Genomic DNA, 23,494 nt, shown 5'->3' with positions numbered 1-23,494 from the left:
CCCTTTTGTCCAATCACCACAACTTTGCTGCAGGACCCACACACAGTGGCAGAGCTAACTGTTAGCATCACAAAGCTAACTTTACCCAATGGTTATTTACAGCTTTAACAACAGTGGAGCTGTTTGTTCGCTGTCACTGGGAGATAAATGGCTTGGTGTTGGATGTTTGCTGCTGCAGGGCTTCTGCTCAAGGGGCAAAATATGACAAGTAGTGATGAGATCACGTTGTGCTGTGTTAGCTCGTGCTATCCAGACAGAGAGAGCAGGAAGAGAGCCTCTCACGGGGACGATCCTTCAGCACTGCGTTGAAGGGCATTAACAACTGATCACCGGCGATCAGCTGTTGCTGACACTGACCCATGACCCCTCCAGCCGCCACAAATCAAGTCTAATTCTGTGGGTAACACCGAATTCTTCGAAGCTTGAATTGAAGGAGTACATTGATTGTAAGGAACAAAAAATTTACTTTAAACAAGCCTTTTTAAGTTTAGTGGAGACTTGTGGGTACCCACAGCACCCTTTTTCACTCGAGGGTTAACGTGACCCCTGTAAAAATGGCCATGCCAGTTGTTACCTCGTAAAATTTAGACTAACCTTGGAGCATTATTTAGCTGCCTTCCTGACAAGCTATGTCAGAATGGTTGGTACCAATGGATGCCTTAGGTAATCTAGTTTCACAAGATGCCACTACCTCTACACTAGCATAAAAAATGAGCCTCTTAAAAACAGTAATGTCTAGAATTATCTTTTGTTCCAGGGTAGCCATGGCCTGAACCCCCTTGGGGGGTGCCACTGAGTAAGAGTGAGAGCATCTGTAATGTACTGTATATAGTCAGTCATCTGTAGAGCAGACCAGAGACCACTTATATGCTGCATATCATGAACTGTCAAAACTTCAAACGGCGGAGGCACTGACTACCTCTCTTCCCTGAGCTTTTACTGCAGGACACAGGAAACAGAGCATGGAGCCTAAATCACAGTCATGACAGCTGAGCTGCCATCACATGCCTGAAGAGAGGGCTGGGAAAGGAGCAGCAGACTTTAGCTCACAGCTACTCCTTAGGCTGGTTTCACGAGACAGAGAAAGAGGGTAGCCATGATTCAAAGCATTTCAATGAAAAATTTGTTCTTGATTGTAAATCTGTGTGCACACATGCCTAAATTAAGTGATACACAGTGGAGCTGGGTGTTTTATGATTTCAGCCAAATTGGTTAAAGAAATGTATATCATGTCTGCAACATACACAATATTGGTTACATAAGGTTGAATAAATACTTTGGTCTGTTGACTGACAATCTGCTGAACTTGACTCCAAAACATATCTAACCTGAAGCTAAATATATGCATGAATGATCACAGAGGTAGAGCAGAGATAAAATCAGGAGGTGAAAGTCAGGATTTTTGTTATCACTTTGATCTACAGGCAGTTTTGTGCATTTTACCATCTTAACAAAAGTAGTTCTGACAGTACAGATGGGCCTTAAAAGATAGGGAATAGGATGGTCTACAGCCATGCTAGCACCTATATGAAGCTATACATAGGCATGACAGTGGTTTGAGCTAAATGCTAACATCAGAATGCTACCATATTCACAGTGATGATATTAGCAGGTATAATGTTTACCATTCTCCATTTTTGTTGATGGTGTTAGCATGCTAACTTTGGTGCAATGTCATTAGTTTTGCATGTATTTGGTCACAAACCAAAGTATTGGACATATTAAAATTTGACCTGATGGTGGTGCTGGAGGAAATTACAGAGGATCATCAAAGTCATTACAAATCACCCTGAGAAGGACATGAATGCCTGTGCCCAATTGCAATCCATCCAATCGGTGTGGAGACATTTCAATGGAATGCCCATAATGTAAACCTCATGGTGGCACTAGAGAAAATGTCAGAGGATCACGAAAGCAGGCTCCATCTTCTGGGGACCATGACTGTCTGTTGGAGACTTCCAATGTATCCTCATACAACGGTTCGTATGACGAATTAGAGCCCCACAAAGGACGTTACGTACTTAATGTAAAGTTACATGGCTACATAAGTTAGGTTTAGTAAAAGAAACATGATGATGGGTCATCTTAAAATACTTCAAGGTTCGTAGGTATACATTCGAACAATGCATGACAACAGCCTGGCAATGACAAGACAGTCCATCCACTGTCAATCTTTATCAAAGTCACTGGTTGATATTGCCATCCCTAGAGCTAAGCTGCTAGCTGCTAGCTGCTAGCTGGCTAAGCTAATTTAAAAAAGCACTGTAGGCTATGTATCAACAGGATAAACGATTACGGAAAATGAATGAATGAATGAATGAATGAATGCATCATGACCAAAATGTTTATAGGCTTCAGTTTAAAGCATATGGCACAAATCACAAATGGACTACCACTTAACTTTCACTTGATCCTTGGTTTGCATTCAATGACCTCTTTCTCATGCCAGGTAGTTTCCAGCAGGTGCCTTGGCACGCGCACAGGTTGGCCTCTGTCACCTCACAGAGAGAGTTAAAGGGATGAACTCTGCTAGGTCTGGATCTGTCAACACATGCAGAGCCTAGATTCTTCTGATGCCATAGAAGGACACAAAACTGACTTAGGATTGTTGATGAGCTCATGCAAATATACAAAACACAGACAAGTTGTGTGAAAACTGATTCAAACATGCACAAAACATTATTCATTGCAAGGACATATTAGCGCTAACGCCTACACAGAAACATGCACATATCTGCCGTGTCTGGTATCTGTTTTGACATTCACTTTCTCAGGTGAGATGGAAGCACGTCATCACCTCGTCTTTATCAGTGAGATCTCCTCCCGCCATCTGGGTGAGAGTGAGGAGAGAAAAGTCAAAGGTCTTGTGCCAAACACCTGCAGGAATGCAGAGGATGGGCACAGGAAGCAGTTTCTGACTGGTAGCCATTAGCCATTCACACCCTCTCAGGCAACACAGCAATTTATGTGTCAAGGAGTTAACATATTTAAGTGGCACGATGGTATGTGCAATGATTAACGGAAGAAACGGCTCACATGTAAAGTCACGCACACAAAATGAAAATGCAGACCTGACAGTTGCTTTGTTGTCATTTTAAAGCCTCATGACAAAAACTTCACATTATTCCTCCATCTGTCAGCAGTGTGTGTAGACTGACTGTGTTTGTCTTTAAATAGTCTGATGTCCACTTTGCCTCTGATTCCTCTCTTTTAACACCACATCAATCTTGTGTACTGTACACTATCACCGACTCTCTTGCTTAACACTTAATGCTTTTTCTCTGTCAAGAGAGGTCATTACCGTACAACACAGTGTTTTGACAGCTTTTTGGCAGTTCATGTCTGCCTCAATCCTCGGCCCGCTGACACAGAGGGGCTGCAATGCCTCTGAGCAAATTCCCCAGGAAACATGGGATGAGATGTTGTTCCATGATGAAAATAAAACAACCTTCTCCAATGGATGTTGGCTTATGGATTGCACCTGTGTATTTACTTAAGAAATGTGTTTTTATTTCTCGCACGCACATTTAAGTCGCCTGAGAACTTGAAACCCTAACTCTTCAAACAACTTTCCTAAACCTACAGTACACTTGAGGGACTATACTGAACACAGCCAATTTGTCCATAGTTATTTCTTCCTTAGAAACAGAGCTGGTGACCACTGGAGCCAAGTACCACTGACATCATGTCTTTGACCTTTGCATGAAAGTAACTTTAGAGCGCCAATATCTAGGGTATCACTGACATCTGACTGTTTAGGTATGAATTTTAAGAGCTGCACTCTGTGATCTGGATGGCTATGTTGTACAGACCCACTGATCCCACTTGGCAACTACGGCTGTTGGTAATATGAATCAATGTAGATGTTTACTGTCACTTACAAACTGTCAGTCAACATCAGAGTTTCAAATTGAATTCATTTGCAGAGATGTGGGTTTCGTTAACCGTGGTGTGTCAAAAGATTAACTGTATCTATGCGGCTCTGTGCGAAAGTCAGAGCATGGTGCTTCATAAACCTATAATCATGGTTACATATCCTCCCAGATCTTCTTCACCTCAAGGGAGACATCCACCTCGGTCATATCTGCTTTCCTCATCACATGTTGACTTTTCAAGGAGCCCTGTTCAAGTCCAGTTTCCCCTTGAGTGGAACTACAGGAGACGATCTCGCCTGCCTCCTGTACCAATGAGATGGCTTCCGGTCTGCAAAGGCAATATCCTTTACACTTTGGACAATGGAAATATAATTTACATTGCACCAAACATGGACTAAACTGTATTTTGTCTGCAAAAAAACAAAAACAAAAAAAAAGTAATACTTCTTCATTCTTTGTCATATCTTTGTAAACTTTCTGGCAGGGAAAAAAAGTCTTTAGTTGTTTTTCCTCCAACATGCCATGTTTTATGAAAGCATGAAAATTAGGGGGAGTTTTGTGAAACACTCCTCCTGTGGTAAGGGTCCCACCCCCTTCACAGTGTCCCAAGCAGAGCAGCACACACACTCTCATACATACATCACTGCCTTATATGGATGAGATGACATCACTCACTAGAAGTCCGGTGGTGCTCCACTGTATTTATTCACCTTTCATTGTCCTGATAACATGCCTGGAATGTGACGGCGGAGGATTTGTGAAAAAGAAAGCCTCTGCTACTTCTTATGTGTTCTCATTGGATTTTTTTTAAAGCCCCCAATTTTTTTGTGTGTGCTGATTGTAGAGCATCCATAGTGGGTAAGTTTTATATGGGGTTTGTTGTAAAGTTTGTGAGGTGTTATGACTGTGTCCACTATGCATATTGAGCATTTATAGAATGTCTAAGCTGTAGATGCACAATGTTCTGTGTTGTGCTGGTGCCTCTGCTCATTTGTTTTTCTTTTTTTTTTCTTTTTTTGCACTGCAAAAATGTTCAGGCTGAATATTGTATGTCCCTGGGAGTGTACAAGGCAAAGATGCAGCTTTGCATTCAATCTGCTTTGCATGCATTTTGTTGGAGCCGGAGATGAGAATGGGCATGAGCAGCATAGAAAGAAGCTGAAAGAAAAGAAGACCACTTGGTGAGGGGGTGTTAAACTTTCAGTAGCAGTTTGTGCTCTTAGTCTCTATCCCAACAACAAGGATGGAAATAGCAGGAGTATTTTGGAGTTGTAGTTTTAATCTTTGCCTGTTTTCCCTCTTGATCATATTACTTGTCCTGCATAGTAGCATAGCATGTATGAACTTCCTTTTATTGCAAAATGTAATGTGTGTTATGATCAGTTCTATCAAAGTCTGTGCTGTCTCAGATAAATTGCCATGGCTTCAAGTGTTGGACTCGTTTTCAGCAGCCAAATATATTTTGTGTGGTAAAATGTTGAGTTACTGGATTTCTTTGAGTGATATTTAAAGAACATGTTGACATGCGAACCATTCTTATAAAATGTCTGTATAAAATTGGGATGATCATTCTCTATCTTGGAAACATTAGCTGGAAAAAAAAAATCCTGAAAAACAAGTTATTCAAATTTCCACAACACGATGACAAACACAGATACACAGGCACTCGCTTTGAATAAAACACCACACTAATGCCTCGCCTTTGTTTCTTCCCTTCACATTTCAGACTGAAGCGGTTGCTTGAGAACGAGAAGGCCTACCAGGTAAAGAAGGAGAAGGAGCACTCTAAACGTCTGGCCAAGGTGCGGGAGGAGCTGGTCAAGCTGAAGTCATTTGCCCTGATGTTAGTCAATGAGCGCCAGCAGCACCTGGAGCAAATGGACCAACAGAGCCAGCGGGCCCAGGAACTCAGCCAGCAGCTCCAGCAGTGGGAGCAGGCAGTGAGTGAAGCCAAGGAGCGTGCTAGAGAGGATGGCCACAGGGTCCTGAGCCTGGAGGCTGAGCTTAAAGAGAAATCCGCCAAGCTCACCCAACAACATGACGAGATGAGTGCCAAGCTTGCCAGTCAGGAGATCCACAACCGTCAACTTAATGCCAAACTTGTAGGGCTTACGCATAAAGTGGAGGAGCTGGAGGAGAGTAACACGGCCTTGAAGAAATCTGAGGAGGAGCTGCAAGAGCTGAGGGAGAAGATCGGCAAAGGCGAGTGTGGCAACTCCAACTTGATTACTGAGTTGGAGAACTTGCGGAAACGAGTGCTGGAGATGGAGGGAAAGGATGAGGAGATTACCAAGACTGAAAATCAGTGTAAGGAGCTCAGAAAGAGGATACAAGAGGAGGATAGTAAGAGCAAAGACCTAAGGCTGGAAGTGGAGAAGCTCCAAAAAAGAATGATGGAGTTAGAGAAACTTGAGGGTGCATTCAGCGTAAGCAAGGCTGAGTGTGCACAGTTACACACTGCTCTAGACACAGAAAAGGGCCTCACCAAAGAGCTCTCAGATGAAGTTGTAGCTCTCAGGATCCGTATGAAAGAGGTGGAGTCTTCTGAACTCAAGTTAGAAAAGTCTGAGCTGAGCCTTAAGGATGACTTGAGTAAGCTCAAATCACTGACTGTTGCTCTGATGGAAGAACGAAAGACCCTGATGGAAAGAATGAAGTCAGACGAGAAGAAGAAGGAGGATTTGGGCAAGATGGTCAAAGTTGAGCAGGGTAAAGTTATGGAGGTGACTGAGAAACTGATAGAGGAAAGCAAAAAGCTCTTAAAGTTGAAATCAGAGATGGAAACCAAAGTAGAGACTCTAACCATAGAAAAGGGGGAGCTGAGCACGAAGCTAGCCTATGAAATTGATAAAACTAAAGATCTTAATTCTAAGGTCAGTCAAATGAAAAAGAGGTTAGATGGGTTCGAGCAAGCAGAAAAGCTATCAGTGAAGAATTCAGTGAAATGCGAACCAGGAAGACTGTCTGACCCCGTCAAAAGAGAAGACAACAAAGTTAAGGAGCTGACATTTGAAATTGAGCGCCTGAAAAAGCGTCTCAAACAACTTGAAGTAGTCGAGGGAGATTTGATCAAAACCGAGGATCAGTACGACATGTTAGAGAAAAAGTTCATGACCGAACAAGACAAAGCCAACATTCTTTCCCAACAGGTGGAGGAAATGAGGGGTCAGATAGCACGGAACAAAGCAATTGAGAAAGGAGAGGAGGAAAGCCAGGAAGCAGACCTACGACAGCGATGCAAAAGAGAGGAGGCCAAAACCAGGGAACTACAGGCAGATGTTGTAGCCCTCAAGGAGAAGATCCATGAACTGATGCACAAGGAAGACCAACTTTCTCAGCTCCAAGTGGATTACTCTGTCTTGCAGCAGAGGTTCTTGGAGGAAGAGGAGAGAGCCAAGAACATGGGCACTGAAGTTTTCCATCTCACCAAAGAACTGGAGGTAGCAAAGCGTCACAGTCGAGCACTAAGGCCCAGTTTGAATGGGAGGAGAATGGTGGATGTTGCTGTGACTTCCACTGGGGTGCAGACAGAGGCAGCATCCACTGGGCCAGCAGAGGAGGATACCCCAGCCGTGTTTATCAGGAAGTCTGTTCAAGAAGAGAATCACATCATGAACAACCTCAGACAGAAGTGCCTGAAGAAACCAACAGAGAAGAGTGGTATTGAGCGTTGCCCCTCATCTGGTAGCGACCTTGGTGTGAAGAAATCCTGGATTCCCTGGATGAGGAAAAAGGATAACACCCCTCAAGAGTCCAACTTGGGGAAGCATCTGCAAATCAATGGAGATCATTTGCCTTCTCAACTGACCATGTCCCAAAAGCAAGGGCAGCCTTTGCATATCCGTGTAACACCTGACCACCAAAACAACATGGCCACTCTTGAGATCAGCAGCCCCACTGCTGAGGATGCTTTCACTAGCTCAGCCCCCCTCAGTCCCAACCCAGCTCAACCTAAATCCAGGATCACAATCATTCCCACCTACTCTGCTCCAACTAACAAGAGAAGGTCCACCACTGGACCTCAGGGTCCTGAAAGAGCCAAGTCTCCAGTCACCATCACAACGATATCCAGAGCAAAGTCTCCAGAAAGCACCCGAGTCCCCTCCTCTGCCTCGGGAAGGCCCTTGTCCCCTGTCTCTATCATGACAGTGAGCACTGCCATAGTGCCTGAAGCATCTGCTTCCCCAGAACCTCAGGAGATGACCATGGGCCGAGCTGTTTTCAAGGTCACCCCCGAGAAGCAGATGGTCCCAATGCCTATTAGGAAGGGCCACAACAACACCAGCATCATCACCACCACAGACGATAACAAGATCCACATTCATCTCGGCAACAGCATGACCCCTAAGATGGTAGTCAGGCCAGTGACTGCTGCAACGGAGAGCAAGGAAATGACCTTATCAACTGGGACGGTTTTACGCTCCCCTCGCCAAATCACCACCACTGCCACCAGGAGCACACAGAGCAAAGTGATGAGCACTATCACTATTTCCCCTGTTGCATCCACCACTCCAAGACACACACAAAGCATGGTAAGTTACACTTAAAGGTTCTGTTCATCCAAATTATGGAATAACATGTTTTCCTATAGATACCTTTAAATAGTTTGTCCATTCTTTTAGATACCTGCCCAACAGCAATCCACCCATAGTATATTACTATCAACAGTCAACTGGAGGTACTTGCTACGAAAGAAATCAGTAAAAAGTAGATCATTTTAGAATGATAATAAGTACAGAAATTTCAATTTACTTCCATTGTAGTAACTGTTAAGCACCTCTGATCACATTATAGCTTGCATTTTTTAATCCATACAAAAACCAAAGTCTACAAATGATAATTTGCTATTCTACAGTAGATAGCTGGTTACAGTGAACCCCCCTGTAAAATGTCAAATTGTCATTTTTGCACTTTATTTTTACCATAATAAGCAGAGAAGACTTAAATGTGTGTTATATCTAGCTTTACAGGTGATAGCAAGACTTTGTTGCTTTTGGGCAGGGCCAGGCTAGCTGTAACAACCTGTTTTTAGACTTTGTGCTAAGCTAAGCTAACCGGTTGCTGGCTGCAGGCTTATATTTATTGTACAAACGTGAGAGAGGAACTCGTTTTCTCATGTAACTCTCAGACAGAAAGCGAAAACACTTATTTCCCCAAAATGTAAAGAAAATGCTTGAAGTCTTCTCTTCATTGTCTTGAAGCTGATGGTTTTATATTCAGTATTAAACAAGTGATATTTTACAAGGTAAATATGTCCACTATCAGTTTCATCCCACTCTGCTAGAAATGGGAGATGAAGCAGCACTGTTAGTGTTTCAGTGGACCTTATAATATGCTCTTTGTGGATCAGATGGATAGCGTGACAGAAATGGTCCTATGCAGGCCTCAGAGCAGCAAAGCTAATGATGTGGCATTTTGCCACTCTGCTACAGTCATGCTGTAATTTATAGTTGTAACACAGTGTTTACATTCACAAACAGACATGCAGGGCTCAGTGCCCTCTGGCTGACACAAAACAGCCTTGCACCAGTAACAACACACCGAAACCTTGCCCTCACACACTGGGATTGAGGTGAAAGAATGGATAAATGTTTACATTTTTCATTCACACAGTTCCTATAGCACATATGATCAGTTACACTGTTTAGAAATTCAGAATTCCTTTTTTCCCTGTAATGGGTTTGGCCCCTTTTCCATTATTTACTCTTTATGTTCCCCTCAAGTGCTCCACTGTCTTTATTCTCCTGCCTGAGAAACTGTACTCTCTCTCCCTATTGTCAACAGACTGGGCAAGATGCCCAGCCGCCTCGCACAGGGCTGACCCGCATCCCAATGTCCAAGAGCCTGAAGACGGGAAAGGCTGTGCTGGGATCCCTGGGGATCGCGGGTGGAGTGAAGCTGGAGTCACGAGCTGAGAGTCAGTCTATGAGGATAGAAGTTAAAAAATCCACTGTGAATAACAATACTTTACACAATGGGGGAAAAGCCTGACATAATAGCACCCACAAAATACTCAAACATAATTAAATATGGTGCTTCAGTGGGATTAAAACAAAACCCACAGAAAAGGCTCTGAAGTCTCAATACAACCAGAGATTACATGGCACAGAGGCATTGTTTTGTAATTAAATAAGCCATTTCTAATTTTTGTAAAGTCTTTTGTACTTGCCTGTCTCATATCCATTTCTGACATTTAGATGGAAACATTTTCTCTGTATCTACAGCGTGTATTGTGATGGACATTTGGGTTAAATATTATATCACACTTGCTGCTACTAACTGTGTCTTGCTTTGAGTGGTTGTCTCACATATAAGGAATTTGTTGATACGATTTTATAAGGACACATTGTAAGTCAAACTTCTTGTTTTCATGTAAATGATGTTTATTTTTTCTGTAAAGGATTTGTACTGAAATGTATTTTAAATAAATGTGATTTCAAAGGGTAGTTTGACATGCTCATTTTATGTAGGAAAATAATTAACACAAATATGCAGCAAAGACAGAGGGAGAATTTGCATACAGACCAGATATATGGCATGCGACTGTTTCATCTCTGTAAGTAAAGTAGATCACACTCTTACATCATTAAATAGTCAGCACTCTTGCTACACTGGACAATGCAGTCATCAACCAAGGAATTGCTCTATTTTTTTCACTTTGTTAGTCAAATGTATTGAAACAAAAGATCAGTGTACTAATTTATATTCATAATCTGTAGCAAATTTCCATGTAAATTGTGATAAAGTGAAACTATTTTCCTTGTATGTGGAAGCAAAGAAAGGCAACAATAATCTTAAATTTAAGTCAAGTATTTGTAGAGTACAATAAAAACAACAGGTGCTGACGGAAGTGCTTGAAAGAGAATGATAAATTATTAAAACAAAACACAAGAAGTTGTATTTAAATTTAAAAAACCACTAACTTTATAGAGTTGATGTTATTAGATATATATTTTTTCTTTGAAACATATCCATCTTTCTGTATTTATGTGATATATATTCACCTCTTGATATCTCTACATTTTTTTCTCAGTCTCTCATTGCTTATCCTTGGTAGCCAAAATTTTTTAATTCATTTTTTTTGTTTTTTTATAAAGTTGTTGAATAATAGAAACTTGGAACTTCTGTCTGAATTTTGAACACTAAAATAAAAATAGCCTACTTATCATTTTAAGTCAGGTTTTAAACTGAATGCTATAGATTCAAATAAGTATTCAGTGGCGATTAAATTTCAAAACTGGTGATAATGAAATAAAATAATAAAATAATAAATAAGATTAAAAAAAATAAAATTAAAAATGTTTTTTTTATTATTTTAAAAGATAAAATAAAAATAAAATAATAAAAACTTCTTTGTTGCAGCTTGTATTGCGTACTGAGTCCATGTCAGGAATTAAAAGTGTCACCAGCACTTTACATTTATCATCAGATGTTACACAACATACAATGTGAGTAAATGGGCGTCTTCCTTCTCTGTAGTGACGTAACTGCTACGTTTCAACATCCTATTGGCTCTACTGCTTCCGGCTTTTTTCCCTTGGTCAAGATTAACAAGACGGCTAGAATCGATACTACAATGAGTAGATATTTGGATTAGAATGAGGGTAAACTCCCCTCATTTGACAGTTTAGCCTTTTCCTTTAACGTGTTCTCTCGTTTTCACCGTGTGGGATTAACTCGGAGCCGCCGACTGTCAACTAAAGTAGATTATTTTTGCCCGAAGCGGATTGCAGCCATGATGGCGTCAAGCTACAACGCTAAGGAAGAGGACGGACACCACTCGGGTGCCTCGAACCACGGAGGCGCAGGGGTTGTGAAAAGTAAAAAGCCGGACAACACCGCGTTCAAACAGCAGAGACTACCAGCCTGGCAGCCTATCCTCACGGCTGGCACCGTGCTGCCTGCTTTCTTCGTTATCGGTCTCATCTTCATCCCCATCGGCATCGGCCTGTACGTCACTTCAAACAACATCAAAGAGTTCGAGGTACAGTAACCGAAATGTCTGCCTGTGTTTTTACCAGCAAACTTTATCTCCACTTTCCACTTCAGCCACGACAGGAAGCCATGTTATTGACTGTAACGTTAAACCTCTTGTGTTTGGGCGAGCAAGAACACACATAACAAGTGACACCCTAGATGCATCCTGTTTCTCAGTACTGTTAGCATCTGTCATAGTTAAGTTACCGGATATACTCGGCTGTCAGTTTATAAAGCTAACAACTAACTAGCTAAAACTAATGCAGTGTGATACAGCAGCACTGTAATGGAAGGTTATAATGTTGTTGTTTTAAAAAGGTGTTAAAGGGAACTTAATAGTTATTTGGAAGCTGCAGCTGGTGATGCTGCTGAGTTAAATGGCATTATAATAATAAGTGTTTCTAGTGTTTTGCCCACATATTCATATCAAAATATTAGAAACACTTTTTTGTGTGATACCCAAGTTATGTTAATGAGGCTAGACAACAGTTTAGAAACCCCTTGTAGTGTAACACCCCATGTATATGTATATACACGACAGTCCTCTATAAGCTCCTAGAAGCTGAATCAACACCTCTTAAAACTCTTTTAAACATATCATAAACTGATAATTATATATCCTTCATAACAGTGAAATGTATTGCAAGGCAGTGGTATTAGACTGACATAGGTTTATATGCTTCTACTGAATCGAATTGCTACTTAGTGTATGTGGATATGGAACAGTATGAAACAGTATGCATCCATGTAGTTAGAAGTGCTTACTATGTTCAATTCTGCTTTTTTTGTTTATGACTAATTATCTCCCGCTTCTTAGATTGACTACACAGGTGTAGACGTTGACAGTCCATGCTACAACTGTGCCAACAACTTCACCTGGAACAGCACAACACCGTGCTTCTGCTCTGTGTCCTTCACACTGGAGCAGCCATTTGAGGTGAGTGCCAGTGTGCAGCATGCAGACCCAATGAATTATGCATGCCTGCAGCTTCAGAACTGATATCGTTGCTTTAAAGTGCATTAAAAGATAGAAACTGCCCTCCTGACACTAAATGTCCATTAAGACCCATTTTGAGTCCAAAGAAAGGCACACTCAAGGTTTGTTTGGAGCCGTCATTGTCATCGATTATTCTAGTCTAAATATATTCAGCAAAGTTCAGTGGGATTTTATTGATTGCTTATAGAAAGCTGTCAGCCGTTTGCATTTTTATATCACCAGTTTCCGCACAAGACAAAGCAGTGTCACTAAGTGCAGCTTAGATATGTGTTATAATGTCTGCACACTAGTCCCTAGTCTGTGCCCCTGTGAACATATTCTCACTAGCTGGTAATGAAATTAAATACATGTTTATGGGAGCATAGTCCCGTGTGCAGACTCTGCTTTAGCTTAGTTGAGAACATTTAGAAACCTGTGATTTACACACGTGAACCTTTCATTTAAAGTAGTTAAAAAATTAAGTTCTGTCTATCGTAAACACGTCTACAGATAGAGCTGATGATACAAAGAATCACTCAAGTGCCACCTTAGTGAAGTACTTCTCAGCATTTACTGACACAGTCTGTCTATAATATGATCTCTCCTCCCCTGCAGAGCAATGTCTTCATGTACTACGGATTATCCAACTTCTATCAGAATCACAGACGCTATGTTAAGTCCAGAGATGACAGCCAACTGAATGGTGACAAGTCGTCTTTAAAGGTATAATCTTGGAAAAGGTCTGCCATTATAACATGCAGAGATTTCAGTAAATGCCTTTTGTATCAGTTTAACAATGGCTTCTTTTTGCAGAACCCAAGCAAGGAATGTGAACCGTACCGTACAAGTGAAGGGCAGCCCATCGCTCCATGTGGGGCCATAGCTAACAGCCTTTTCAATGGTAAGTGAGACACGGTGAACAACTTAACATTTTTCTCCTCAGCTGTGTATGTATTACTGCTGACTGTGACTTTGTTGAACTTGTGAACTTATTTCAGACACTCTGGAGTTGTATCACATCGATTCCAATGACACCAGAAATGCAATTACTCTGGTAAAGAAGGGAATTGCGTGGTGGACAGACAAGCATGTGAAATTCAGGAACCCTGGTGGAAACAACAACAACCTTACTGTGGCTTTCCAAGGTAATTTAAGACTGAATTAGAACTGTGGGCAGGATCTTTTGAGGCTTATGAACACATAAGTAAGGTCTTTTTCTTTCTCAGGCACATCTAAGCCGGTAAACTGGAGGAAGCCAGTGTTCGAGTTGGACCCATCAGATGCTGAGAACAACGGCTTTATCAATGAAGACTTCATTGTGTGGATGCGCACGGCTGCGTTGCCCACCTTTCGCAAGCTCTATCGCATCATCCAGAAGAAGTCTAGCACGACCCCCACTCTACCCAGAGGCAAATACGTCTTGAACATCACTTACAGTATCCTTTGAATCAAAGCCAAAACCTCCACTGCACAATCAGTCTAGAGTTAGCCTTAGTCTGCAGGGCCGAGTAGGTGATTTTTATTTTCTTACATAAGGCTTCAAATGCTCACATTATTATGTAGAAACACACTAATATTAGATGACCTTAAATAACACAGAGTTGTAGTGAATTCACAAATTCTGTCTACAGAGTGATAAATCGAAACTTAGTGAAATGACAAAACACCTTAACAGTATCAAATACAGTAGTAGCTTGGCAACCATAAGTGAGTATTGTGCTAATTCTAGTTATGCATTTTTAATGTCTATACTTAGGTCTTAATAATGCTGAGTATAAAAACCCAAAATAGGTCATTTTATAGACTGAATCCCAATATTTTTTTAATATAGCCTCCAGGTAGAAAACCCCTCAGTCACATACATAAAATGAAGTGGAGCTGAGCAAATACTGCCTATAATGGTTTGTTTTTAGCCACCTAAAAAGAAAGACCGGCAAGCAAAGCAACAGAGTACATAGAATCAGCACAGCAGAAATGTGACATAAGTCGGACCACGATGTTTAATTGAATATCTTTAAATTTTACATTTACAGGTGACAATGAAATAATCAACTTTGTAGATTTCACATACCTCTGCATTTAAAATCAATTGCCAGTCGTCTACCTAGAAGCTAAAAGCTTGCAAGTCGTGCAGACAAATCCTGCAAGTTCCTAAAACCAACAAGTAAACATAGTTATACAAAAACCAGTGTAACACTACAGAGCTAAACTGAATATGTGGGCCACATTTAGTCACATGGCATTATTGACCATTAAAAGCAAAGAGAATACCTTACCAGTAAATGGGTGATTAAATTTATTGCTCATTGACTCTCAGTGGATTTATATGGTGATAGAATATGATTACTATATCAGGGTTTACACATTTTTTGTCCTAATGAGTGATTCTTTGCAAGATGTGATGTAATAACTGTGAAGCAAGAAGCTCCAGTCATTGTTCTTTAACCATATGACCATCAGATTACCCTGTGCACAGCTTTAATGGTCGCAAGCGCATGATCCTGAGCACCATCTCCTGGATGGGAGGGAAGAACCCCTTCCTTGGCATTGCCTACATCACTGTGGGCTCCATCTGCTTCTTCCTGGGCGTTGTTCTGCTCATCATCCACCATAAATACGACACCCGCAACAACAGTACAGATATTCCGAACTAAACTGTTGCTGTATCACGTTTTGCCGTCTATGCATGCATGAGTGACCCTGAGGGGTCCGTTCTGGACTGCCTGTTGACTTCAGCGAGAATACACTGTTCTCTGTAAGTGTTGTGTGTCTGTGTAAAGACAGCATTGTCCTGAGTGTCTCATCAAAAGCTGTGTTTTTGTGTAGGGCAACTAAAGCAAAAGAAGGATGCGAGAGTCTGTGTCTCTGTGCATATAGCTTCAAGTCGGCTGCTGAGAATGTCATTTCCTGTCTTCGAAAAAATTTATTTATCTATACATTTTCAAAGTACCTGTTTTATTTTAGCAGTGCTTTGCGAATGGCTTAATTGTTGAAGGATGTATGTGTGTGTTTTTAATGCAAGTTTTTGTCCCTATTATGTACTGTAATATGTCCTGCTGATGAATGTACCATTATATTTCATTGACATACCTCTGTGGTTTTTGAAATTACCTTGAATATGGGATGGGAAAATCATAACTCGTGTGCTTTTAATTATGGTAAGCACTGAATTTTAACATGAAGTATTTTATCCTTGGAGAGTCGTAGAATACTTATGACAAATAGTGACAAAAGTGTGATTGTCTACCTTACGCTGTGACTGGTTGTATAAAGAGACTGAGATAGTCAAGGCATCTTCTTGAAATTTTAATCTAATGCTTACTAATAATAGAGACATTAACCAGTACCACTATATACATTATTCAAATAGACTGGATAGCGTCTTGGGCTGATTAGAGCACAAAAATTATTTTACAATTTTGTCTGAGTGTTAGATTATCCTGTGTTCTTTATATTGACCAGATGAGATGCACTTTAACAGTGTCACGTGTTAGTTTCCTCCCTTTTTTCACTCCATCCTCTGTTACAATAATGCGTTCTTGATTTATTCAGTTAATTTGAGTAAATTGTTTAAATTTGAAATTTATGGGTTTTTATAAGGTTTGTAGGGTCCAATTAAACAACTTGCTGAATGTACTGGTGTAATTTGTGGTTTTATTGCAGATATTTCTTTCAATTAAATATTATTATTAATGTTATTATCATTCGTAGTAGTACTAGTATCTTTATTCATTTATTTTTTATTTACTTATTAAAAACCTAAATATATGCGTACGTGACCGGATGTGGCACTACCGCCAAGGGATTGTGGGTAGTCAGACTGTCAGTGTCCGTCCTTGTGCAGTGCCTTTACCTTATAGCTATACATAACAGAAGTTTGCCAACATGTACAGACAACTTATGGTAAGAATGACTTTCAGTCGATTGTATTAACCATAAAATGTTCCAGTTTTGTCATTAACGTGTTAATGGGGGGTGTTATGGTGTAATTATTTGGCCACTACTATTAAACATAGCTCACAATAACGAGTAACTTAACGGTCCCTAGCTTAACTTTTAATACTTGCCGCTAACGTTAGCTACCGAGCTAGCTGTTGAGAGCAAGTTATTAATGAATTCAATGAATAATGAATTAATGAAGTTAATTAATTCAAGGAATACATAGTATAATTTATATGTTGTTATTGTGTGTTTATGACTGTAAATCAGTTGCCCTTTTGACAGGACGCCAGCTGTCTGGCAGGTTGAGCAACAAGTGTAGCATTAAAGCAAGTCAGGTTGAAGTGAAGTTAGTAACGTTAAGGGCGAAGCTAGCGTTAAACTCGACAGGGTATCGACCTTCACCTCGCTTCAACTCAACGAGGCTCACTTGACCACCATGAAGAAGGTAACGTTATCTGTCACGGCGTAAAAACTCCCAGAATCCTTCTCATGCGTGGTAAACGTAAAGCTACATAATAAATGTTAAGGAGACAGACAGACCGACGCCAGAAAACAAGGTAGGTTAAAGTTTGAGGGTTAAGGTAAGATGTGTTTTAAATGGTAGGGTTGAATTGAGGTAGGTAGGTAAACAGTTTGCATTGAGTTTACCATCCAAACAATTTAAAACCAAACCAAACCAAAAACTATCATCAAATAATTTGGATTGTATATGCATAACATTGCATTGCATAACGTATATGCAGTGATTGTATGTGCAGTGCCGCCATTTTTTAAACTAAATAACAGTGACAGCAGTGAGTTTGACCTTTGTTTTGACTCACTGTTGATTGAAACCCTTCCACCCAAATGCAATACAGGTGGTTGGCCAGTAGATGTCACCATTTCATTAATAAATGCTTTGAAACAAGTAATTATTTATAGCACACTTGCTTCAAAGTGCTTCAGTGCTACAGAAATGGCACTTTCCCTCATCGATTGTTGAAGTTAGCTTGCAGTAAACTTTGCTAACTTTCTGTCACATAACAATACTCTGTATTTTGTGTCTTTTCACTTTTGTATACTGTTTAGATGTTCGTGCTTACATCATTATCCACTGTTTGTCATGCTTAACTTTAACTGTTTAAACCAAAAAATCCTCACTTAAGTGTTTGTACCACCAGGGACTTCGGCAGCTTTCCAGGCAGACCATCACCAGCAGTACACGCAGACAGATCGCTAACTCTGTCAAGGAAAAGCAAAAAATGTTCCAAGTAAGGTTTATCCTCACAAGGATGACATCTATAAACACATCATCTCATAAACATCCCATCTTTTTTTGTAACAGTGTTTCAGAAGCTATTTGACCTTTGTTAGCCTTATTAGTCTAGTCTTATGAAGAACTTTTTTCTCTGACACTTAGAGTGACACATCTGAGTAAAGGTTATGTCACAGATGTGAAGTGAAATTTGTATATGTCTTAATGTATCCTAAACAGTATGACTAATTGTTAAGCATTTTGAGACAGTTTTCAGCAATATGAGGTGAAACCTTTTGTTATAATTTTAAGTAACTATGTGCCTGTTTGACTTGTAATATGAACTCTTCATTTATCAGTTTTTGAAGACAGAGAAAAAGATTTATACTGATAATGATAATGTTAAAGTTTCCACTTTATTCCCAGGTTCTGGAGACAGAATCTATTTTTATCCTCTATGTAGCTTGACAGATAAGTATGGGTATTTCCCCTACAATGTTAAAATGACCTTCGCCTGTAGCTGGGGCTGGAGTTATACTAATTATGCTTGCAAGCTAATTAAAAATCCATTGCAAAATCAACATTCCAGTGTGGCAGGCTTTGCTGATCCTTGCATAGTGCTAGAAATTACTGTAGCCATAGTTGACAAATGGGCTATCCCTGCTTCTAAATCCCAAAGCAAGCACTGCTTTATGGCATAGTGTACTGTACGCCACCACTTAATTGCTATGGTTAACCAGAGATGAGCTCAACGAAACTTTGAATAACATAGAAACAGAAGCACATGAAGCCTTCACATATCCTTGAGGTAAAGCTGTCTTTTCAAGTTAACTAAATGCCTTTTATCTTTGCTCTTTAAACAGGAGGATAACGGTATGCCTATCCATCTGAAGGGCGGGTCGAAGGACGCTGTGCTCTACAGAGCCACAATGACTCTCACTGTGTTTGGTATGTCAGCATTTGTCTGAGATTTGATGACTCAGGCTCACTCCACATGTCTCACTCTGTCTTTTATATAAAAACACACTTCACCTGAACTAACCCCAATGTTATTACTGCGACTGACTTTGAAAGTCAAATTACTGTAATTGCATGATGCGTCACGAGGGATCGTTTGATGTCAGGGTAATTAGCTTGTGTTGTATCTTGGTCACATCTGTAATACTTGTCTGGTCTCTCCGCAGGGAGTGGATATGTCGTTTACGAGCTTCTAACTGCTGCAATGCCCAAGAAGCCACAGTGACACGGGATGGGGTGTATTTATTTGATGGAACAATCATGCAGATGCTGTATGTAACTTATCAACTCTGTGTTGCTCAGATTTGTAATCTGGGAAATTATTTGTCCTATCAATAGTATGTTCTATTTTTGAAATATTTATTGATTGTACAAATGATGAGCTGCAAATAATAATAAAAATGTATATCTTGTGAAATTGTGTCATTTTATGAGACTTGATTGTGTCTGAAGATGTTTGGTAGATTTTGCTACAACCTTTATATTGATGTTAAATGTTTTAGTAAATAGATCAAGACCCATTTCAGTTAAACAGTCCATTTGTAATTTGTGTATTTTTAGTCACAGTATTCGATTTTCCTCACCAATCCCAACTTGTATGTAGTGCAGGTCTTTAGTTTGACCACTAGAGGGCGCCATAACCCAATCAGTTAGACGCCTCATTGTGGCAGCAGGGTGAGCTGCGTCTGAAATACTTCTCCCCAAAATAGTCCACTTTCCATCGTTTCCCACGTTATAAATAAACTTCAGAAATATATGGGCTCACATTATCACGCTTGATTTTGTTTCTTTAAGCATCCTGAACGCATTATGAGAAATATCCACGTTATGACACCAAGAGTTTCTATTTACAAAGCGAAAAAATTAACTTTTATTTGAGTTGACATTTGAGTAAATAAATCGGATAAGGTTGCCTGTTGCGCATATAAAACACTCCCGCCCTCAATGTTGTCTGGCCAACTGTTACCCTGCTGTTAAGTCACACTGGCACTGGAAACTGATAAAATCACCAGACCAAAAGAATGCAGGAAAAAAATGTAATTTCCAAACAGTGGATCGGTCTTAGCGGGGGACATCTATCAAGTGACAGGCGGAGGTTTCGTAAGATGCCCATATGATGGTAAACTGAGAGTTGGGAACTGCCCCCCTATTAAGTAGCCGATGGTGGAAAGATTCTTCCCACTTGGAAAGAGGCTTTTCCTTCTTGGACATCTGCTGGCGGAGCTTCCAGTAGCCAGAGAGAGGAGAGAGGGGTCCAGCTGCAGCTCCTGAAATTCTGACTTTACTTTCCAGAGGGGGAGGCTTCAAGCAGGCTGCTCTGCAATTTGGTCGGTCCTGTATTTGGGGGGTTGAATAGGTGAGTAAACTAACTTTTATTTATTCTTTAAATGCGACTTTTGCGTTTTTAGAATTATAAATAAATTTATATTTTACTAAATTTAAGAGGAGTTTTGTACTTTTTCGATAAGTTGATCACTTCAAGTTACATTTTTGTACTTTTTCGATAAGTTGATCACTTCAAGTTACATGCGTTTTTTTTTTTTTTTTTTTTTTTAAAGATGAAGACAACTAAGACAAGCTTGATAACTTTAAATGACTATCAATAGTTTTTTTGTAAAAAAAAATAAAAAAAAATGCGTTTTTTAAGAATAGGTGCACAGTTGCGGTACTGAATAAAAATTGGAAATGAAAAAAATATAAGAAACGCCATAACCACACTGTTTTAGTAGCAGCAGGGCAGAGGCAGTTATTGTGCTTCCCGTGTAATTCGGTGATTTTCATTAGATGAGCCCCAATTGTGTCCGAGGGGCCAGGACACTAATTTCAGCTCCTGCAGCTGCAGTTTTCGCGCTTGTGCACCAGGCGGGGCGCACAGCCTGTAGTAAAGATTATAGAGACGGCGTTAAGACTATACTGTGTGGATATGGTGGTCTACAGATTCTATCATAGAGTAACCCATTGCATGACTATTCCATTTTATTATTCTTAAGTGCACTTATGGGTTGAGATGAGTCCATGTGAAAGTCCCTCTTTGATATTTGTGATTGACTCTAACTCAATCATAAAGAAATAGACCTAGTCTAAGTGAAGAAGAGTAGTTAGGAAGGCAATTATAAGATTTGAGATACAAATATAATGTGATCTGTACAAGAGGGCAGTAATCAAGTAATCAGTAATATTTTATACCTTCAAATGCATGAAAAATTAAAGTTTTTTATGACCATCTAAGATCACCCAGATCCCATCCCTGTAGGTCTAAAGTAAATGAGAACCACAGGTAAGACTATACCATGTGTAGTGAGTTGCATAGCAACACGCTAAAATGATCAGGACACCTTGAGGGCAATGCATTTTCAGATTAGGCTTGTTAAAACCAAACAAATGAGCGTGTGTTAAAATGTTTTTTCAGTACCTAATTACCAAATACCTACAGTAAGTACCCACCTCAGGGCGTGGGAATCAACTGGGAGGCAGCAAGGTGTGGCACTTGTTGTGTAAGCGAGTCTAGATGGATCTTGCAGACTGTCATAATGGAAAATAATGGTTATATAATAGGAGATATTGATTCCAGTCGAGCAGTATGGTCCACTGCACAAGTTGCATAAAGACATATATTTTTAGTTAAAGGCAAACTGGGCGTTCTTCAGCTCCAGCTAAATCTGGCTATCTTGATGCAGCAGTAAATCAGACTTAAATGTATCCCCCATGTGCATGTGGTGCCTAGTAACGCCACAATATGTCATAGACCTGCATCTTAAACATATCTTCTGTCTCTCTCCTCAGACTGATTGATGCCCTGCTGACCTTTAAGGGCCAAACATGAAGATTCGGCTGTCGCTGGCCACGGCTGCCTTTTTTGCAGCCCTGCTTGCCTCCATAGATGCTCAAGGTAAATGAAAGCACTTGGCCTCAGTCCACTCACATAAACTATCCCTCTCTGTCTCTTTATCTCCTCCTTTTCCTCTTTAACCTGTATATCTCTATTGGTTTTCTATATTACAGCGATTAGTATTATGATTTAATGTCAGAGTGTCATCACATGGACACTGAACTCTTTGTTTTGATAAACTGAATAAAGTTATTCTTGTTTGTGTATGCTATTTGACTGTGTAACTTTTGGACTTTCTGATTCTGTGATGACTGCCATGCTTTTATCTCTCATTTGTAGTGTATTTTGTCAGATTTACATGTCAGGACTCATTACAGGCTTCGGTATAAGATCCAAATCCAGATCTCATTTACTTGCATTTAGCCTGTAATTTAGCTTGTTTAAGCCAATTACCTCAGTAGCAATTTTCTCATTAACATTTGGCAAATATCAAAACTAAGCACACAGGAAAGTTTATTTAATTTCCAATTTCTAATTGAATGCATTAAACAGCAGGGCACAGAGCAGAACAAATGTCACTTCATGGCTAAATATTTCCCTATAAATGTTTCAGCAGGGCTGTTGCTGTTTGGCTTTTATGACAGCAAGCCTCTGCACTTTTTCCAAAGCAAAATTTGGGAGATTGCCAAGTCCCTGGTAATTAGGCATTAAAATGCTACATCACATATTTTTAAGTGATTATAATTGTGTTGAGGTTGTGGTAGGATCTTGTAAACCTATGTAAAGCTCTGTGCAGTGGTTGTAGCAGTAAGTAAATGTGTTTTAAATTACGTGTGCAACATCATAATAGTGCAATAGAGGAAGCAGAGCACAACAATATAAAATAGTTCAAAACGTTTTAACTGCAAGAAGCATAAAAATAGCGTAATGCGATTAAGTTGGTAAAAGTCTAATAAATTGATCTCTCCAAGGAAAAAGCAAGTGCTTCAAAAGTGTACTTAAGTGCCGTACTTAAATAACTTTGTTACTTTCCATGTCTGATTTTGTGCCTATATATTAGTTTTAATAGCTATTAAATACGTTTTGCTGTTCATGTCACTTGAGCCAATATGTCATAGACTGTTAACAATCTGTCAGTAGTCTTGACAGAAAGTGACTCGTAGTAATTTCATATGCAAACATTTCAATCCAACATAATGGCAAATATGGAAATATGGTATGGAAACCCTCTGATTTTTTTCCCTTTGAAAGCTCTCTGGCGGCGTGAGAGGAGTCTAACGTCTACTCTCACATATCTCCACCAACGGAATGGAAAGATGAAATACGAGAATAGCAAATTAATCCTCAGACAGCACAAAGACAAAGAGCCTTTCTAGGGCTTCTTTGTGGGCATTCGCAAAAACGCTGACTTGCAATACATATGGAAAGTTAATATGCAGTAATGTTTAATGTCAGCACATGTTGTGGAATTACTTTGGCATCTGTCCTGCCTCTTTGGGAGAGTCGGTGTTCTTTCCTCCTCTTCTTGGTCTCTCCCCCTGGCAGTAGCTCAGGCCAGGATAGCTGGCTGGCTGGCTGGCTGGCTGGCTGGCTGGCTGGCTGGCTGGAGACTGAGGTTCCTTACAGAACAGTAGCCAGAATCT

The 23,494-nt window shown here is 40.1% G+C and overlaps 4 protein-coding genes across 7 annotated transcripts in view; all 4 read left to right on the top strand.

The window, feature by feature from the left end:
• The window catches only part of LOC126400570 (filamin-A-interacting protein 1-like), a 30,744-nt gene extending 20,423 nt beyond the window's left edge, over nt 1-10,321 (top strand). Inside the window, exons 5-6 of the mRNA XM_050061378.1 lie at nt 5,602-8,407; nt 9,660-10,321. Of these exons, the coding sequence (XP_049917335.1) occupies nt 5,602-8,407; nt 9,660-9,866 (3,013 nt within the window). The 3' untranslated portion in view covers nt 9,867-10,321. The remainder of the gene's footprint in view (nt 1-5,601; nt 8,408-9,659) is intronic.
• Nucleotides 10,322-11,390: 1,069 nt separating this feature from the next.
• On the top strand, nt 11,391-16,465 carry tmem30aa (transmembrane protein 30Aa). Its single transcript, XM_050061379.1, has 7 exons — nt 11,391-11,859; nt 12,670-12,789; nt 13,444-13,551; nt 13,642-13,729; nt 13,827-13,973; nt 14,055-14,264; nt 15,289-16,465. Exons 1-7 carry the CDS (start codon nt 11,611-11,613, stop codon nt 15,480-15,482), a joined length of 1,116 nt encoding a protein of 371 aa, XP_049917336.1. The 5' UTR covers nt 11,391-11,610; the 3' UTR covers nt 15,483-16,465.
• Nucleotides 16,466-16,592: 127 nt separating this feature from the next.
• LOC126400573 (cytochrome c oxidase subunit 7A2, mitochondrial-like) lies at nt 16,593-19,439 on the top strand. The gene is made up of 4 exons (XM_050061380.1): nt 16,593-16,731; nt 17,931-18,020; nt 18,868-18,952; nt 19,189-19,439. The coding sequence occupies exons 1-4, from the start codon at nt 16,714-16,716 to the stop codon at nt 19,245-19,247; spliced, it is 252 nt and encodes an 83-aa protein (XP_049917337.1). The 5' UTR covers nt 16,593-16,713; the 3' UTR covers nt 19,248-19,439.
• A 732-nt stretch (nt 19,440-20,171) lies between these two features.
• col12a1a (collagen, type XII, alpha 1a) overlaps nt 20,172-23,494 on the top strand; it is a 60,338-nt gene continuing 57,015 nt past the window's right edge. For 3 of the 4 annotated variants that reach the window (XM_050061593.1, XM_050061592.1, XM_050061594.1), the window contains exons 1-2: nt 20,172-20,378; nt 21,806-21,911. In XM_050061593.1, the coding sequence (XP_049917550.1) occupies nt 21,842-21,911 (70 nt within the window). In that variant the 5' untranslated portion in view covers nt 20,172-20,378; nt 21,806-21,841. The remainder of the gene's footprint in view (nt 20,379-21,805; nt 21,912-23,494) is intronic. The other variant, XM_050061595.1, reaches the window with a different exon arrangement.

This window comes from Epinephelus moara, chromosome 14 (genome assembly GCF_006386435.1).
Source record: "Epinephelus moara isolate mb chromosome 14, YSFRI_EMoa_1.0, whole genome shotgun sequence".
NCBI lineage: Eukaryota > Metazoa > Chordata > Actinopteri > Perciformes > Serranidae > Epinephelus > Epinephelus moara.
The sequence above is the reverse complement of the archived record's forward strand: the minus strand, read 5'-3'. Positions and strand labels throughout refer to the sequence as shown.

Excerpts from the sequence above, each read along its gene's own strand:
- LOC126400573 (XM_050061380.1), top strand. Across the intron at positions 18,021-18,867 it reads AAAAGCAAAAAATGTTCCAA|GAGGATAACGGTATGCCTAT; the intron begins GTAAGGTTTATC and ends CTCTTTAAACAG. Across the intron at positions 18,953-19,188 it reads AATGACTCTCACTGTGTTTG|GGAGTGGATATGTCGTTTAC; the intron begins GTATGTCAGCAT and ends GTCTCTCCGCAG.
- tmem30aa (XM_050061379.1), top strand. The coding sequence starts at position 11,611 with ATGATGGCGTCAAGCTACAACGCTAAGGAAGAGGACGGACACCACTCG. Across the intron at positions 11,860-12,669 it reads ACAACATCAAAGAGTTCGAG|ATTGACTACACAGGTGTAGA; the intron begins GTACAGTAACCG and ends CCCGCTTCTTAG. Across the intron at positions 13,974-14,054 it reads CCTTACTGTGGCTTTCCAAG|GCACATCTAAGCCGGTAAAC; the intron begins GTAATTTAAGAC and ends TTTCTTTCTCAG.